At 30.3% G+C, this 18,551-nt stretch overlaps 1 protein-coding gene across 1 annotated transcript in view; it reads right to left on the bottom strand.

The window, feature by feature from the left end:
* Positions 1 to 1,904: 1,904 nt before the first annotated feature.
* LOC131957167 (vinculin) overlaps positions 1,905 to 18,551 on the bottom strand; it is a 45,466-nt gene continuing 28,819 nt past the window's right edge. The window contains exons 16-26 of the mRNA XM_059321897.1: positions 17,134 to 17,225; positions 16,000 to 16,111; positions 14,277 to 14,459; positions 12,836 to 12,883; positions 12,039 to 12,167; positions 9,762 to 9,886; positions 9,352 to 9,467; positions 8,915 to 9,038; positions 8,477 to 8,567; positions 6,774 to 6,812; positions 1,905 to 4,067 (exon numbers count right to left, since the gene is read on the bottom strand). Of these exons, the coding sequence (XP_059177880.1) occupies positions 3,901 to 4,067; positions 6,774 to 6,812; positions 8,477 to 8,567; positions 8,915 to 9,038; positions 9,352 to 9,467; positions 9,762 to 9,886; positions 12,039 to 12,167; positions 12,836 to 12,883; positions 14,277 to 14,459; positions 16,000 to 16,111; positions 17,134 to 17,225 (1,226 nt within the window). The 3' untranslated portion in view covers positions 1,905 to 3,900. The remainder of the gene's footprint in view (positions 4,068 to 6,773; positions 6,813 to 8,476; positions 8,568 to 8,914; positions 9,039 to 9,351; positions 9,468 to 9,761; positions 9,887 to 12,038; positions 12,168 to 12,835; positions 12,884 to 14,276; positions 14,460 to 15,999; positions 16,112 to 17,133; positions 17,226 to 18,551) is intronic.

Raw genomic sequence — 18,551 nt, 5'->3', positions numbered from 1 at the left:
AGATGAAGTAGTTCGAGTAGACCTCGGCACATGAAGGGATAAGGTGGTCAACCCTATGGCAGCCGGCTTGGCTTTCCCCGACTGGTCAGGTCCCTATTAGAGATGGCTGAGTTCTGGGACGTCCAGTGAACACGGAACCGTGAACTAAACCTATGCATTTCGCACTCTACCCCCCCCCCCCCCTCCCCTTTAATCCCCGACCATGTGCTTATCTACCTATGTACCACACTATATTCACTGCAAATGTATAAATTTAACGCATTGTTCCAAACACATTCGCCTCTTCCCCCTTTGCCCATATCTGGTTACCCGTATCGCACTTCATTGGAGTTTCTTTCAGGCATCAACTCGAGGGATACCCCCTTCCCCCCCCCCCCCCCCCCCCATTGAGTATGCCCATCGCCCCTCCCCCAAGACGAAATTTTTTTAAAAAATTACGTTTTAAATAGATAATAGGCTCGATCCCTTCCAACACCAAAAATAAAAATTAAGAACGAAGAAGAAGAAATAGAAAAAAAAAAGATTTACATAGAAAAATATACAACATCAACCAGTGTCCACCCCCTCCCACACTACATCGAAATGCTCCCTCGGAGTAAAAAAAAAGTCTGAAAAAACCGTTGCACTTCATCACCCTGCTCCCTCTAGCATCTGAATTCATGTAATCTTGTTCCAAATGTCAGACTCCAGCAGCCATTCAGAATCGGCTTCCACAGGCTTACGCCCAACAATCAAAAGCTTTACCGCGAAAATGTCGGATTTGTCAACCCCAATAGATGCGCTCAGCCATCGCGTTGTTGTAAGGTAGACAAATCACCGCACTAGTTAACGCGGATTTACTTCCCGTGTTTATCCGTATCACTGCGCGTGGTAGCATTTCTGTTCACGACCAACTCAGATTAGCTGTGTGCTAAATTAATCAATGTAAATGGCTATTGATTGATCGTTTCATTGCACGTAAGGTGGGGTTTCCAAACTAAAAAAAATAATTAAATGTTGTAGCTGTGGGCTAAACACACGATAGGATTTAAATGTTAGGTTTAGAGTTTAGAGGATTTGGTGTTGGTTTTTATATGAGGTTATATTTTCAAGATTGGTTGGTGGGATTAATATCAAGCAAAATGGGGTGTACTGATAACCCAAAAGAATTAATTATTTTTTTTTACAAAGTTTGGTTCACACGGAAGTTATTAATGTTTAAACATTTTCCTAGTAAAATGTTTTTTTAAAAAAATAATAACGATTAGTATGTGCTTATTGTAAGTGTTCAACTTCAAAACAAATATACACATACATTACATAGCCTATCTCTGTATATCCAATCTATCTATGTGTATATTATAATACATACATTGAGAAAACAAAGACAGTTTTAGCATACAACACATCATAGTTTATTACTTATTAGAAATACAAGTTTTTATCATAACTAATAGAAAATTGTACATGACAGAGTGCAGAAATATGGACTCATTAAAACATTAATATTCTTCCACTCTATCAGACATGTTTTTCAATACTTATTTTACATGTTTTTCAATTTGAATCTCTGCAAATTAATCAATTAATAGATTATACTTAATAGGAAAAGCTATTCCAATCCAAAAATTAAATTTTGCTTTTCTATTCCAATCCGAGTAATCTCTATTGATTTTTCTAATAATAGAAGAATGCTGAATTGTGAGATATCTGATCATAACAAGAAAGTATGGAGAGTAGCATACAGAAATATATTTACAGCTACACTTTAACATTCTAAAGCAATGGCTTTTGCAGCACTCTGATTGGTCAGTTTATTCAGTAAAGAAGAATCCAACATAACCCGCCCAAATGGTTTCAACTGTCAGGGGAGGTAATAAATTAAATGCTAAAAGACTAAAAATAGTCTACTGGTCAAACAACAATTGTTTTTTTGCAGAAATTTATTTTAATTTTTCCATTTTTTAATAAAAATTAACAAATATTAATTTAAGTTATAAGTATATTCGTTGTTTAATTTTATTAATTTAACAACATAAAATTTTTTTTTCTCTAAAACTTCCAACAGGTTTAAAAAAAACTAGAATTTTGAATGTAGAGTTTGGTGTTGCTCAAGGCAAATACAAATTTTATATTGCTTTCTAGAATCATATTTTTAGAGAATAAAAAATGACAGCCTAGATAGAATATTACAGTATGTAATTAAAAATAATCAACCCCCATTGCCTCACACCCATGCGATATGCCACAACGGACTACAAACATTTGCTTTCTTGTACTTTTTTCTTTCTCTTACAACAAAAATATGATTTTAAAAAATAGCGTTTAACTAATTTTTTTTAGTCTAGCGCAAAACGTTAGCAGCTATTTCAGTGATGAAACCCTGACAAGAATACAAAGAATGTGGATAATTTATTATGCTAACTCACATTAGCTAAAATAAAAAGAGGAAAAAAAAATAACACAGTGAGGAGACTAGATCTACTTGTTAAACAAATGCTAATCTACCATTCAAAAACAAAACAAGACTACATCAATGTTTGGTGGTTGCTAAGTAACAGTTACTTTTTCTTTCCTTCACAACTAACAACAGATTTTCGTCATGTGTGGTTTGTATCAGAAACAAAATATCTATGCACTTACTGGAATTGTAAACCCTAAATTTTTAAAAAATAAATAATTCTAACAATACTTATACGTTATAGACACAAACTTCAATACATCACAATACAATACTAAAGCAGACTTTTAAAAATACAACTGAATTAAACAGGAAAACAAAACAAATTTTAAAATAGCTATTGTATAATGCATATAGTTTGAATGTATAGATAATTAGATAATGTTAAATAAATATATCAAAGTTACAGAATATATGTGTCATCAAGCTATGACATAGTAAATTAGGTCTAAAATAACTGAACTCTCATTAAAAAAAATTTTTTACCACAAAAAATTTCAATACAAAAATGATTACAAAATAAAAAACAAACTCATATTTAAGTATACTTTTCATAAAATCAGATATTTCTGTTAAAGTTAGTTGGATATTCCCCAGGTATAATGAACCAAGATATTGTTGGCATTAAGTAATTGGGACAGTTGGCTAATGAACAAATATAAACAGTAAATAATTTACATATAGATTACAGTTTAATTATGTTTTTATGTTCAACATATTAACATAAAGAGACTATGATGTAACATTTTATTTTTATAGTTTCAACAAAATGTTGAAACTGTAAGTTTTTACTTTGCTTTTTAAATTATAATAAATTCCATGTCATTTACATCTAAATTTTTAATGAAACAACTCATTTCTCACACTCAAACTGAAAAACAAATGACATAAAAGCAATGAAGGCACCAAAATCAGTTGAAACCTGGCCAAGCTTCAACTGATGGATTGCCAGCTAGCACCATTAGAATCTAGGCCAAACCTTACTCCAGTGTGTTGATAAATAAAGAGATATAACACATGTTACAAAATGCATGCTATAGTTTTAAATATTTTAAAAAATTTTCCAGCTAAGACATATTTAAACTAATTTTTAAAATGTTCATTTCTAAACTTTTTCTTATAAATCTTTCAATCTATTACTAATAGCAAATTTTATCTTTTGTTCTTTCACCTAAAAACTATATCTGTTTCTTCACTACAACATAAAAAATATACATCTTATATGACAGAAAAAAAAAATCATAAATCCGAACTGAAAAGCTCTCCAGTAGGTTGAAAGTCTTTAATATCAATATTACCATGACTAAACTGTTCTGTAACCATAAGCATGGTTTGGCTTGTACACGTGATTAATTAAAGAGTTCAAAGTAAGCAAAACAGTAGGGTATCTACAGCAATAGTAAAACCTGAAAATTTTATTATTATTATTCTACCCTTGTCTTCTATCCTGGTCACAGCTATTATGTGTACCAAGGTCGCTTGCGGGCCCATCGGATGGTGTATCCAGAGTCCACGCGGATCTTGATGGACGCGGCCTCCGCTGTGCGGACGGTTTCCTTCACAGCCTGCATCAAGTTCTGTGCATTACCCACCAGCATTTCTGTGGCCTCTTGGTCTTCCTCAGAACCTACAACCATTAAAAACACTTTTAAAAAATGGTCCATCTTCTAGATACAGATGGTTCTTAAACATAGTAAATCATCTCTGATGAAAGGTTTTTAAACTGCTAATAAATTTCATATGGAATCACTGTATTAATTATTTGATTATCTTAAAAGGAATATTTTATATTTAAAATGGGTCATAAAACAATAACTTTTACAATTCAAAACTTAATATTAATGATAAATAAGAACATTAAAATTTTGTGAAAAGTGATGAATGAGGGGAAAAATTGGTGAAAAAAAAGACAACCTAAGTCTATGACATTCAAAACCTACTATAACTCACTACACGAGGATAAGTTTGTTTATAAGTATGTTTCTGTAGCAGGCCTACCATAATTGTGTAAGTGTTCTTATCTTTATGCACACAATTTCAGTATGTTTGTATATTTATTTCAATATTTAGGTATACAAGTTAGACAGGTTATCAAATTGTGTTTTGTATATTTATTTTAATATTTAGGTACATATGTTAGACAGATAATCAAATTGTGTTTTGTATATTTATTTCAATATTTAGGTATACAAGTTAGACAGGTTATCAAACTGTATTCAAATATATCAGAGAGATCTTATCCAGTTAATTGTTAGTTTGTTTGTGAGAGTTTGAATGTTCAAGATTTAATGGTGGATCCAGTTAATTGTTAGTGTGTGTTTGTGAGAGTTTGCGTGTTCCAGATGTAATCGTGTCACTATTCTATTATCTATGGAGTTTCTAAATACAAAAATGTTGATAACTTCTCTACACAATTGTTTAAAGGTTTTTCTATTGAGTAACAACAGGGCCTTCAGGTATAATCAAATCAAATTTTAAAAACAGAAAATGTGAGAGTTGGGGGGGGAGGGGTATAAAATAATATATTGCAGTGGTAGCATATAATCATTAAAAGATTTTTACTCAAATTTGTGTGCCGTAACAAATGGTCTTTAGAAAAAAAATATAAGAATCTTTCAATAATAAAGTTAAAAATTGGGTGAATTGAGACATTATTTCAAAATTGATATTAATCAAGGGAGCAAAATGTTTTTCTTTGAAGAAGGCAGTCATCATAGAATTTTTTTTTAATTTTATAAAAACATAGAGTTACCTACTTCAATTTTATAAGTTAACCCTAATTTCTTGGGTTATTATGGTAGCATGCATCTAAAACTCTTAAAGTATAAAGGAAATACATCTAAAATTAAAGTGATTAGAATTGCACTTTTAAAATTCCTGTTGAAATATGCATGATCATGTTTAAAGTATGTTATGTATTATTTCAACATGTTGAAACTTCAATTTGAACAAATCTTGTCAATTAATGGTAAGAAAAGAAATTTTATATTTTTGTAAAAATGTTAAACAATATTAAAGTTAAATTGAAATGATAGCTAAACATTTCTCATGAGAACTCATGAATTCAGCTCATTCAGGGTAAACTGCTATAAGAAAACAAAAACAAAATGTGTAAGGGGAAGTAAATCTTTTCTTTACTGGAGTTGCAGTACTTACTTGATTCTGTGGCCAGCAGATGCATTAGAGATAATTAGAAATAAGTAAACAATAAATATATTTTAATACACTAAAACACAATTGTATTAAAAACTTGGCAGCTAAAGTGGAGTTTGAAATGTGTATTTTACTGCAAAGAGAAAGGGTGGATAAACTTGCAAGCAAGAAGTGGTTACATAGTACACAACAATTACTTTTTTTCACTGAAACTAACTCATACCAATTGCATGAGAATTTAAACAGCATAATCCATGCTTGTATTGGACTATTCCTTTCATGCAATTAAGTTTAGTTGCAAGCTAGTTGAACACATTAGGGCCAGTATTCACACACAAACACACACAAGCACACACACACACCATCACATACACTTCAGCTAACACAAACTGCAAAACTAGACCACTACACTATACAAGCCAAGAACATGTCTTAGTTATCTAGACCACATTGACATGCTCTAGCAGGAGATGTTTAAAACAATGTGAGACAGCAATATTTTTATTACAGTTCTAGAAAATTCTTAAATTAGAAATACCTTTCAAATATTAAATTAAAAAATTAATTTTGTATCTGTTAAAGCACAATTTACTTTATATGAATTGAAACAAAAAGTGGGATAGAAAGATATTCTTTTAGCAGAAAACGGAAAATAGTTTGGAGTAGTTTGGATTCATCTTTTGGAAGGAAAAAAAATGTATAGCTTCCTGCTTAAAATATTAAAATTGACATATTTTCAAAGAAATGATAGTGAAGGCTTAATCATGTGGCGATGACCAAAGTAGAATTGAATATGTACAGTCGTAAGATAAAAATAAATTTTGATTGGAGGTGCAAAAAGTTCTTGCGCTTAGAAAGTCCGCTGCAAAGAGTAAAGCAAAGTGTGATCTGACTTAATGCTATCAGGATGATAGGTGATGTTTAAAAAAGTTCGATGCAGAGAACTCGATATTTAGAAATTCCTTAGCTAAATTCCTTAACAAGTACAGCTTACTGAGATGTAATGGTTTTAGAATGACAGATGGTGTTAATTAGGTTTGACATAGACCCAGTCAATGCATAAACTACTGACGAGCTATTTTGTCTCAGTGATGTTAATGAGCGGATGATGCATACATTATAGACAGACTATTTGTCAGTTGTGACATGCGATTTGTCAAGTAAAAGTTTATAAGTTTACCACACGCTATCTCACTGCCATCCGGTGCTGGGATGGGTTCTGTCACATGATGAGGAAGTCATGATTATATTTAGAAATGGTGTACATTTTGTACGTGTATGAAAGTGTATGAGCCATAAGACTACTTAGGTATATCATAAATGTTTCCCAAGTAAAATGAAAGATTGTGGAATGTAAAAAAAATACAAAATAGAAATTGTTTTCATTCTACTTTTTTAAATTTTATTTTTGTTTAAAAAAACTATTTTAAAAAATTTCTAAATGTGATCTCGAATGTTAAAGACCTACTTAAATACAGTCCTGAATTAAAAAACAAGATGTAAAAAAAATTATTTTTTTGTAAAAACTAGTATTATTTTTATGAATCAGGGAACCTAGAACTAAAAAAAAATTAATGAGCCCTTCATGCAAGTAAAAATGAGATTTGAAAAAAGTCTCTGTAGTCAAATGAACTAAGGTTTGGTAAGGCAAGAAACAAAGAAAGCTGCAATATATCTACACAAAACTTGAACCAAACAAAATGCATAGAAAGAAAACCAAAATCAGCACAAAGAACAAAAAACGCTTCTAGATATTTCAGAGATAAACAGCTGCGGCCATATTTTTTCAGGCAATAATTTTACCACAAGGGATTTCACTCCCGTCTGGCCCACATATTGGCTCTGATAAGGAAAGATAATCCAAACTCAGGGTAAAAAAAAAAACAAATAAAAGAAGCAAAACCAAAGATGAAAGAAAATATAAATCAAGGAATAGTAGAAATCAAAATTTATTACGAATGTTGTTTTTTTTGTATTTTAAAAAAATGAGAACTTAACTGAATTTTCAGAATAAATAATTTAAATAAAACAAAAATAATGTTTTAGCATAAATAGGCAAGCTAAATTTTTTTAGGCAAAACATTTTTCAATTAGATTATTTTGATTCATAGAAGGATGATAAAAAATAATTTAAATCAATTAAGTTAGAATGACAATATTTAAAAATTTGAAGCAGCTGGCACTTCAGAGTTTTTAAAGAACCTTCAGCCACATTAACAGTACATGTTAATATGTATTTCAGATGTTCTCAAGAAAGCATATTAAAACCTTTGGGATCTAATAAAACTCAAAAAAATAAAAAAATGAAATTATGTGCAACTGTTTTTTGGAGTCAATTTATATGAATGGAATATAATGGTCAACATTGGTGGCTACAATGTTATAATTTATCATAAACCCTCACAAGTGTATGTACATGACTGGCATTAGCTGGATGGAAATCTTAAATGTCAACGACCTCCTGTGCACTCCTCAGAAAACAAAGAACCTCTTGTTAAAATTTGGTGTTCATTTAACTGAGATTCTTTAAAAAATGAATATTCTATGATAAATTAAAATCCTCTGTTAACTAAAAATAAATGTTTTAAACTGAATTACATTTTTTTAACAAGTTTGCACTGTAATTATTATAGCCTACATCTTCTATAAATACTACATTTGCAAATACTATTTTTTTCAACTTTAAGAGCCTCTAAGTTGCATTTTTATGTTCGTGGAACATTAGAATATATATATATATATATATATATATATATATAAAATATACATATGTATTTTTTTCTTTTTTATTAGATACCCCTAAATATAGTAACACAAACTTGAAAATCAAAATTTTGAAACTGATCCAGTTATGATCATGACAACAAAATAAAACAAAGTTACCTTGTGCTCCTAACATGGTGGCTTTGACGGTGGACAAAATCTTCAGCTGTGTACCAATGGTTGGAATACGCTCACACACATTCAAAAGATTCTGTGAATTGGATTTTAAAATGCTGTTTATACATGTCATAAACAGTTGGTTTTAACACAAATGGCATGGGCTTTATTCAGGTCTCATTATGGCTAAACTGATAGCAGTAATAAAAAAATATAGTGAAAACTTCGATCAGGTTTTTAAGGAACAAAAGAAAGTAACTAAACTGAACAAATCATATATACTGCATACTGTAAGAATATTTAAGGTGTGATGAGGAGATTCCTTAACTTTAAACAAAACAGCTATAATTCAAACAATTGTATTATATATCAAAGAATAAAAAAAGTAATAGATTTAACCATTTTATTAAATTTAACTATCTTCAAATGGGAAGAGCTCACCATCCTCATCTTCTTGTCAGTACACTCAGCAGCCAATTTCTTGGCCAGTCGGGTCACTTCTTCAGAGGCCTCAGCAATACCTTTAGCTGTGGCTATCAGGTCTTTCTTAGTTCCCCCTTCACCTCTAGAGGAAGATAAAAAGGACCATAGTTTTCATAACAAGTTTGGACCCATGTAGACAAAAACTCATGCTATTACTTATCAGATTAGGCATTTTTTATTTTATTTTAAATTATATTATTTTATTTTAAAATTTTATTTTATTTTAGATCAGCATTTTTATTTTATTTTCGATTACCATGTTTATTTTATTTTAGTAAGGTATTTTTTCTATTTCAGCATTTAAAAACAAATTCTATTATTTTGTATATTGTCTTTGATTAACATCCCAATTATGGATTCAGAACATTATTTTTGGACATATACATATTTTTTACCTGACTAGCTGACTGAGTTTTGCCATCAATAAAGCCATTTTCTTGGCTGCAGCAATAATCTCATTATCTTTACTGGACCATTGTTTAGTTTCCATGTGTAAGGCATGTGCTGCCATCTAGAGATTTAAAAAAATGTAGTTTTAGACTAACAGAAAAAATATTTAATTGATTTAATTAAACATTCACTTTACTTAAAAGAGACATTGGATATACTTTTTAATTTAAATATCAATTAATTTGAGTTTTCCAAAAAATTAATATTTTTAAAAACTAATACTAATAATTGTATTTTTTAATATATTAAAAGAATTTGATATTTTTTACTAAATTATTTTTAAATACTACATGTAACATATTTTAGAAGTGTTTCTAAATAATTGAGGAAAATGAAGTGTAAATTTTTTTTTTACCATGATTGGTTGATTAGCTTGGGGTATGGGGAAAGCTGCTTCATCCTCGTCATCTGTCTCTGGTGGTGGGGGGCGGGGAGGTGCATGATCATGAGGTGGTGGTGGGCGTGGTGGGGCACCTTCTCCTGTTGAATTGAGGTGAAAAATATAGTCAAACTTTATAAGTAATTATTTCAAAATAATTTTAAAACAACACCTGGTATGCTATTCCTAGAGGATTTCCTTTTGCTGAAACTGTCTCATAAGAATATAAGAATCAGTCAATGGCGTATTCAACCTTTCAAAGCTAACACTACAAATGCTAAAAATATTTCTATAAAACTTTACATGGGAATTACACTAACAAACCAATGTAGCAAATGATAGTTTCATACAGTTAAATCTATTTCTCATACTATGAAGATCTAATTATTTTTAAAAGGAGCTAAATATAGAAGCTACATTTATAAAGGGAAGGTTAACCTTTCATTTTGAGTTACATCGCCTAAGATTCAACAAAACACTAAATCTATTTACACATGTTTATAAAGTTATTTTAAAGAATATTATCCCCATTATTATACAAACAACACATGCATAATCTACAATCTAATGTATTCTTGAATTCCACAATAGCTTTTCATGCAAAAAATTATGCAGATCATTTACTTATGATTTTTTATAATCCACCATAGTATTAACCCCAGCTTATTTATATGACTTCATTTTCAACTAAATCTATAATCATGAAAACAAAGAAAAGACTTTTTTCATCAAATTATAAACAGAAAATTAACAGGAATTATTAAGATATACAGTTTAAAAAGAGAATAAAAGAATTTTGAAATGGTATATGGAAGACATTGCATGGCTGACCAGAAGCAAATATAATTAAAGATTCTTTTAATTAATTTTAATGACTGGAAACTAATTACATAAAAAATGTAAACATCATCAGTTTTATTGCATCTTTTTCTAAAGACCCTTCTCCATAAAGCTATTGCATAATAAATATGCACATCTGTACCCAGTAAAGCAATTATCCATCTCTCAATTCTAAATCTTTTTAAACGCACCTCATATGCAAAGCAAGGTAAAGTGACTAAAAAATTTTTGAAAATGAAAGTACAGGTAAATAACTGGAAATTATATTAAAAAGAGTTTAAAACAACAAAATTTAGATTATGTTTAGATCTTGCACAGCTTTTATTAGTTGACTGTCCAGAGGGAAAATTTATTACAATAAATAACAACCATGCTCAATTTTAAACTGCTGTAATACCAAGTCAAAGAAATTACTTAACCATCATCAGTAAAAACAAAATTTTTATTTGAAATGTTAACATTCCATTTTTTTTTTAAATTTGATTTTTTTTTAAATTGCGCTATTTAAATTTTTTATCTTTAAGACCATAAATATTATGAAAACCATTTTTATGTACCTGAAGTCACACAGAAATGAGGGCTATAGATTAGAAAGGTTTCTTGGGATTTCATGAGACAAAAAGATTAATTAAGATGTTTCAAAGTTGGACAACAAGTATATATTCAAATGTGAAGTGCTTATTGTTTCAAAAAAATAAGTTAAATAATTTAAGATTTTTTTTGGGCTAAAATAAGTTGCTTAATTTTTTAAGAATATTTTACTTTCAACAGCAATTTTTAAAGATTTTCAAATAATTTAATGGTTATTTTCGTCTGTTGAGAAATTTTGTTGTTTTAAAAGTAAAGTAGATTCTAGCTAGAAAGTACTTGAAACACCTTTACTACTAACCCCTTAATTTATTAATTAATATTATCTAATAGCATTTTAATTATTAATCTACATTTAGTAATAACATTTATACTTCATATCAATACTAATACTTTTGGTTTGCGCAGATGCTTATTATTTTCAATATTTCAGAAGGGAATTGATTTCTTTTTTCATGCAAGCTTTCAGCATGCCACTCAAAGAAACAATCAAAATTAAAATGAGAAAATGTTCACTCCTTGTTTAACTAAGTTGCAGCATAAGATCATCAAATAAAATAAAAATTACAACATGTAAAACAGTGAATATTATTCACAAAATTAGCCATCTGCAGATTAAAAGTTAAATTTTATTTAGGTTCTAGACGACATCAAGGGAAGTAATGCAATGGATAAAAAGGGAGGTAATCATGGATAATGGAGTTTTTTTTAATTAACCAGTAGAGAAGGAGCAATGCAATTAGTCGCATTCTTAGAGCAAGGCAATAAAAAAAAAAACTGCTTGAGCGGCAGTGGCAAGCAGGGAGAAGAGCAACTCCCGCTGACCATAATAGTATCCGTAGGGATCCATTGGAGGTGGGGGCACAGGTGGTGGCATAGAGCGTGGTGGCGGGGGAGCCGCGGGTGGCGCCGCAGCCCTTTGCTGGCTGAACCTTTCTTCTGGTCGTAAAGAGGCTGGTGAATAATGTGTCCATTAGTGGCTTGAATATAGTTATACATTGATATGCTGTCACAACAAAAAAGGTTCTCAAAATCTATGCTACAGCCCCTTATCAAACTTACCATACAAAATAATTATTTAATTTTTTTACAACACTTTTGAAAATTAAACCAAGTCGTTACAGAAAAACTTGAACACTTTAAAGCATCTGGGATATGACAGATGTTTTGAGAACCTCTAAAGTATATTTATCATTCAAGAAGCATATGATAAATGTGAAGCAAAAATCATACACAAACTAACACATGAGCTTTTTTGTGCAACACTGAACAGAAGCCATTTTATATGTGCTACATTACAATACACAACTAGTAATTCATTGAAAGAAAGAATAAACTGCTAATTGAATTTTATACAGGCACTGATTTTAAAAAGCTAAATTTATTTTATTTAATAATGTTTAAGAAAAAAAATAGAAATTAAATGACATTTATTTTTTATTTATTTTATAGGATTAAATTAATATTTAAAATAATAAGTTAAAATAAATTAAAATGTATAACTTTATAGAGAAGATTTCTTCATGCAAAAATATTTTGTAACATATTTTTTTTTAGAGTAAGCTGATGTTGAAATGCCAAGTTGCGGGGAAAGATCAGCAGCATCATGTGACGCTTTATACCTTCATTAAGAGAGTTTGTGTGTCGATCACCTCCATAGTGGTCTGGTACTGGTAGCAGTAAGGAGCAGGTGGAATTAGTTGGTGGAGAACACAGCAGACCAAACAGCCAAAAGATGAAAGAGATTTTTCAAAAACAACAACCCATTATAAGTGGAACAAAACTCCATCAAAAGTGGTGAGACAACAATTCAATTAAAAAAAACGTGGTGTGAAACACTGAAACATTTAGCAACACTTATAAGAATACATTAAATACAAGTACAATATTTTCACATTGATTTTTAAAAAAAGAAACATGAATGAAAGTTTGATTTTGCTTTTAAGTTTAAAATGTAAGAAATCATTATTATTCAATTTTAAATATATTTTTGTATAACACCAAAGAAAATTTTAAAAATGTTAGCAGGGATAAGGGTGTTTGAACAAAAAAACAAATGAGCCTTTAAATATTAAATAAATAGTTGGTCTCATTGGTTGGTAACCAAGACAAACAGAAAACAAAAAACAATCAATAAACAAATGGATTGTGCCACAGTTAATGTTAATAATAATTCAACATGAAAAAGAGCAGTTGATTGTCAGTTCAGTCATTTTGAAAATCATCATTTTATATACAGGTTATTTTGTACACAGGTCACATTGTATAGAGATATTTTTGGCCTGTACAGATATTTTATATGGTCAATTTTGTGAAGATCAGCAGATTTTAGCCAACTAATTTTGCAATTATTTTGTATCAATCGCCTATGGAATAACTTAGCCATTTTTGACAATTTATAGAAATTTTGGGGTTCGTAAGTGAAAGTGAAATGACAAAAGTTTCAAGTGTTTTTTAGATCTGGGTGAAATCATATACTTCACTAGAGGAAAATGTGATGGCTAAATCAAATATTTTGAATCAGTTCACTGATGAGTACCTGGCATATGTGTTGAGAACAAAAAGTCAGCTGGGCGTTGTGCAGAGCCCACAGTCCCTCTAATCTAACTCTATGAAAATGCTATGGTAATTTATTTTTTTACTGCGGTCTACAGTGTTAAACATGTTGAGAAAACTTTAGAGAGTTTGTGTAAATAAATAAACCTGTCTGTGTCTGGTCTTTAAACTTACTAAGAAAAGAAGATTAAGGGAATTGAAGAGTTATTTAATACAAACAAGCAAAAAAAAATAATTTTGTGAGTGTGAGAAGGTATAAGAAATATTACTAAGACAACTGAAAAAAAGTTAAAAAACCATAAAAGGTTATTTTATATTAACTAAATTTTTTACAACAAGCAGAAATCATTGGTATGTTAAACATAGAAGAAATTTTTAAAAACTGTTAAAAATGAAGTATCAAAATACATTTCATAACAAAACAATGTAGAAATTTATAAACATTTTTTTTTATATAGTTTATTGTAAAAGGGATGCAGTCACAGCAAAACACTAGTATGCCACTACCTCTAGCTATTATAGAACGGCCCACATCACCATCCACCTCCAGGGAGCAGGGGTGGTTGGGAGGTACCATTGCTGAATATGGGGGTGGTGGGTGATATACACTACTGCGTTCCTGTACAGGATATTGATAGGATTGGGGCGGGGACTGGAGGGGAGTGGTCCTGTCTGAAAATGCCTGCGGTGCTATAATGAGGACATAACAACAATATGTAAAATATTGCACCAAACGTAAAAATCACAGAAGCAAAAACATCAATAATTAATAAGAAACATGATAAATAAATGATGCATAGTTTAATACTAAATAAGTACATGTTAAATCTATTTAAAAGTTATTAATAACAACCATATGAGATCACAGTTATTAATTGTACAAATCTACAACGGAGTCTTTACAACTTTATTTATGCTACATAAATCTTCAAGTAAGGTAACTTAGTTTGCAATGGTATGTAGCAACAAATTACTAGCACCTATGGCTGAATGAACTATTTATTTCAAATGGAATTTTTACTCTTTGTAAATCACTTTTTTTCTGCTTTTTTTTTTTTGTTTAGTTTTCTCAAATTTTTTATAACTTTAAAATATAATAAGTGCAAGGACGTAGTTGGACCCTCATTTTCTACTTATTTAAGGTATCACACAAGGACTATGTAAAAAAAAATCACAATTTAGCACAAGGAATTTCAAAATTTTATCCACTTTTTTTTTCTCTTTTCTAAAGACTTGTTTATTTACTATTGTAAAAGTAGAGTGAGATAACTCTCAGTAGTTCTACTTAATTAGATAATTTCACATGAACATCGATAAAGAAATAAAAGATGTCTATGTTATGAGTTGTTTGCTGTAGTAGGCTCCATTGTTTTTAAACTGTAAAACTTGAAAAAATTATATTCTTTACAATTAGTATGAAGAGCTGAATAGGTTCAGGTAAATGAGTGTGCTATGACCTCATATGATTAGTAACCTTATGAGTATGCTATGACCTCATAGGGTTAGTAACCTTATGGGTATGCTATGACCTCATAGGGTTAGTAACCTTATGGGTATGCTATGACCTCATATGATTAGTAGCCTTATGGGTATGCTATGACCTCATAGGATTAATAGCCTTATGGGTATGCTATGACCTCATAGGATTAATAGCCTTATGGGTATGCTATGACCTCATATGATTAGTAACTTAAGCTGCAGAGAGGGAGTTAGAAATTCTTTGTCCAACTCTGTAGCTATAGATGTATCTTATCAGCTATACTATGTGCTTGTTGTTAGGTTGTCATAAACCATGTCTATAAATAAACTGCAGCACACAACAGCCACATGACAAGTTGCTACTATGAAGTTATAAATGATAAACAATATATACTTTACAAATCTTAATGTTAATGTCAAGACATTGTGATGAGTCTAAGTTTTATGACAATTAATAAGTGCTAAACAGAGGTGTTGCCCCAATTAAAATAAACTCTTCAAGTTTAGAAAATAAATAATTTTAAAAAGCTGTTAAATACTGCATAAAATGTCATATTATAAATTATTAAAATAATAAATACTTTTAAATAAATTTATTATATAGGTTTTAAAAAGTTGTAATAATATTATAACAAGATTAAAAACATTTCCATGCTTTCAAAAATTAAAAACCCACAACTAGAATATGAAACAATTAAAGTAAAAAACCAACAACACAATGTAATAGCTGTTAAAAAGCTGATCACTTTACCTGATATATGGAGCTGGGACAGGTCAGGTGGGGGAGGGTATCTATCATCATAGTAGCTGGCCTTAGGCTGGACGGTCACTGCATTCCTCACTGACCCTACGGCTTCAATTAGCTGTGGACCAAACATGTTGTAATGGTTAAATAATAGGTTTCTACTTATGGAAAAAATATGTATTGGTTAAATAATAGGATTCTTATTGTAGAACAATCACGTTGTAATGGTTAAATAATAGGTTTCTAATTATGGAACAAATATGTTGTAATTGTTAAATAATAGGGTTCTAATTGTAGACCAAACATGTTGTAGTGGTTAAATAATAGGGTTCTAATTATAAATCAAACATGTTGTAGTGGTTAAATAATAGGGTTCTAATTATAAAGCAAACATGTTGTAATAGTTAAATAATAGGGTTCTAATTAAGGCATGAGTAGAATGATGGAATCACTGTTAGGAGTCAAGGCTTAGGGCCAATACGCCTTAAGGAAAAAAACAAGGAAGGCCAAGGGAGATGTGGAGACGCACAGCAGAAAAGCAACTGACAAGAACCAGACTATCTTGGAGAACTCAAGACAGTAGCCAGAGACTGGCTTAAGTGGAAAGTGCTTTCTGTGGTGGCCCCATGTGTCCTGGGCACATATGGGTAAAGATGATGTGATGAGCATCAAGGGTTCAGGGATAGTGTTGGTACAAGTAAGGTTACAAATAGAATGACCAAAGTTTATATCTGTTGGTATCAATGTAAGGGTCAGAGTGAGCATTAGGGCTAGGGTCAGTACAAGCAGGGCTCCAAAGTGAATGACCAAAGTTTATATATGTTGGTATCAATGTAAGGGTCAGTGTGAGGATTAGGGCTAGGGTCATTACAAGCAGGGCTCCAAAGTGAATGACCAAAGTTTATATATGTTGGTATCAATGTAAGGATCAGGGTAGGGATTAGGGCTGAGATTAGTGCAATAAAACACAGTCAATTTTTCAGTACTCCTCTATGCGTAACAAACACCACACTATGTAATACTTGGTATAAATCCCACACCTTTTCAGTACAGCTCTATGTGTAACAAACATCACATCATGTAATACATGTGTATAAATCCCACACCACTTCTGTGTATTTCCCATTAAGCTGTACTTACAGCCCTGTTGTTGATCCTCCAATCCTGTTCTGCTGTCTTGTTAGCAGGGTTCATGGCCAGAGCCTTGGCTGTCTGCACATTTGGTGTGATAGCTACAAGAAATAGTGAGGGAAAATTGTTCATACGCAAGATTTTCTTTTTATATTTATTTAAAATATTACACTTTGATTGATACAAGGAATAGCGAGGGAAAATTGTTCAAACACAAGATTTTCTTTTCATATTCATTAAATAACATATAAGACCAGTAATAGAATCTACTTAAAAGTAATTTACAATATTATATTTTTAAACTTATTTATATCATGCTCATTGAGTGAATAACTCTTTTTCTTTTTTTCTCTTGGTTTTTTTTTTTTTTTTTTTTTTTTTAAGAAAAACATGATTTATTTATTTGCATTGTATTTTTGTTTTAACAAATGAATAAAAATACAAAGAGATTGACTTTGTTTTAATTTTGATAATTTACTTTTGTCAAAACTTGAGAAAAATCCAAATTTAGATTATTGAATGATATGAATGTGCTATGTTCGTGTGTCAGAATTTTCATGGCAATGGGTGAAGTACAAACGTAACTCACAATTGCAAGACTGTTAAGTTTGTATTTTTACAAGTATCTCCCAGGCATGATACTATAAATAAACATTTATGAACTTACAATAACCCCAAGACTGAGGCCAACACAATTAATAACTGTTTGTTGTTGTTTTTTTTTTTTTTTTTTTTTTTTTTTTTTTTTTGAAATTTTGAAAGTTTATTTTCCAACTATACAAAATTATATACACGAGTCTGAAATCTAATCTGAAATCTAATGCTCATCAGGATTATTCCAATTAACTCTGTACTGTATTGACTTAATCACATTATTGTAGGCTTAATATAGAACTCTTAATCTGAAATTAATAGATAGAGGGCGGCAGAGAAAAAAAAAAGGTAAATTGAAATGAAAGACAGATATAATGTTAGTATTAAATTTTCTTCTGTATAATATCCATAAATATTGCAAGTTTCTTTATAATTATAATAATCAACCATCTATAGAAAAGAGGTGAAAGGCTAGTAAAGACTTTTAAATCAGTACACATGTAGCTGTCAGTCTTGTACTCTATGGTGAGGAAAAGTACCAAAACAATGTACACACAATTTTCCGTCCAAACAGAAATTCAATTGATACTGCTGCCATCTTTGTTATACTTTTGGCCAGGTTTATATTCATACTCTTCATAAACAGGAAATGAGGACATAATTAATAACTCTTTGTTGAAATAACTTAAGAAACATATTGGAAAGACATGAACAGTGATTGTAGTCAGTTCACAATTAAGTAAGATTTACTGCTGTTTTCTAATCTTGTGTGAAGCAACTCACATTGCTATTTTAATTATAATGCAATTTTTAATAAGAAACTAGAGTTCCTT

Source organism: Physella acuta, unplaced genomic scaffold, assembly GCF_028476545.2.
Source record: "Physella acuta isolate Inbredline_101_S28 unplaced genomic scaffold, ASM2847654v3 ptg001216l, whole genome shotgun sequence".
In the NCBI taxonomy this organism is placed as follows: domain Eukaryota; kingdom Metazoa; phylum Mollusca; class Gastropoda; family Physidae; genus Physella; species Physella acuta.
This window is presented reverse-complemented; position numbering and strand designations above follow the sequence as displayed.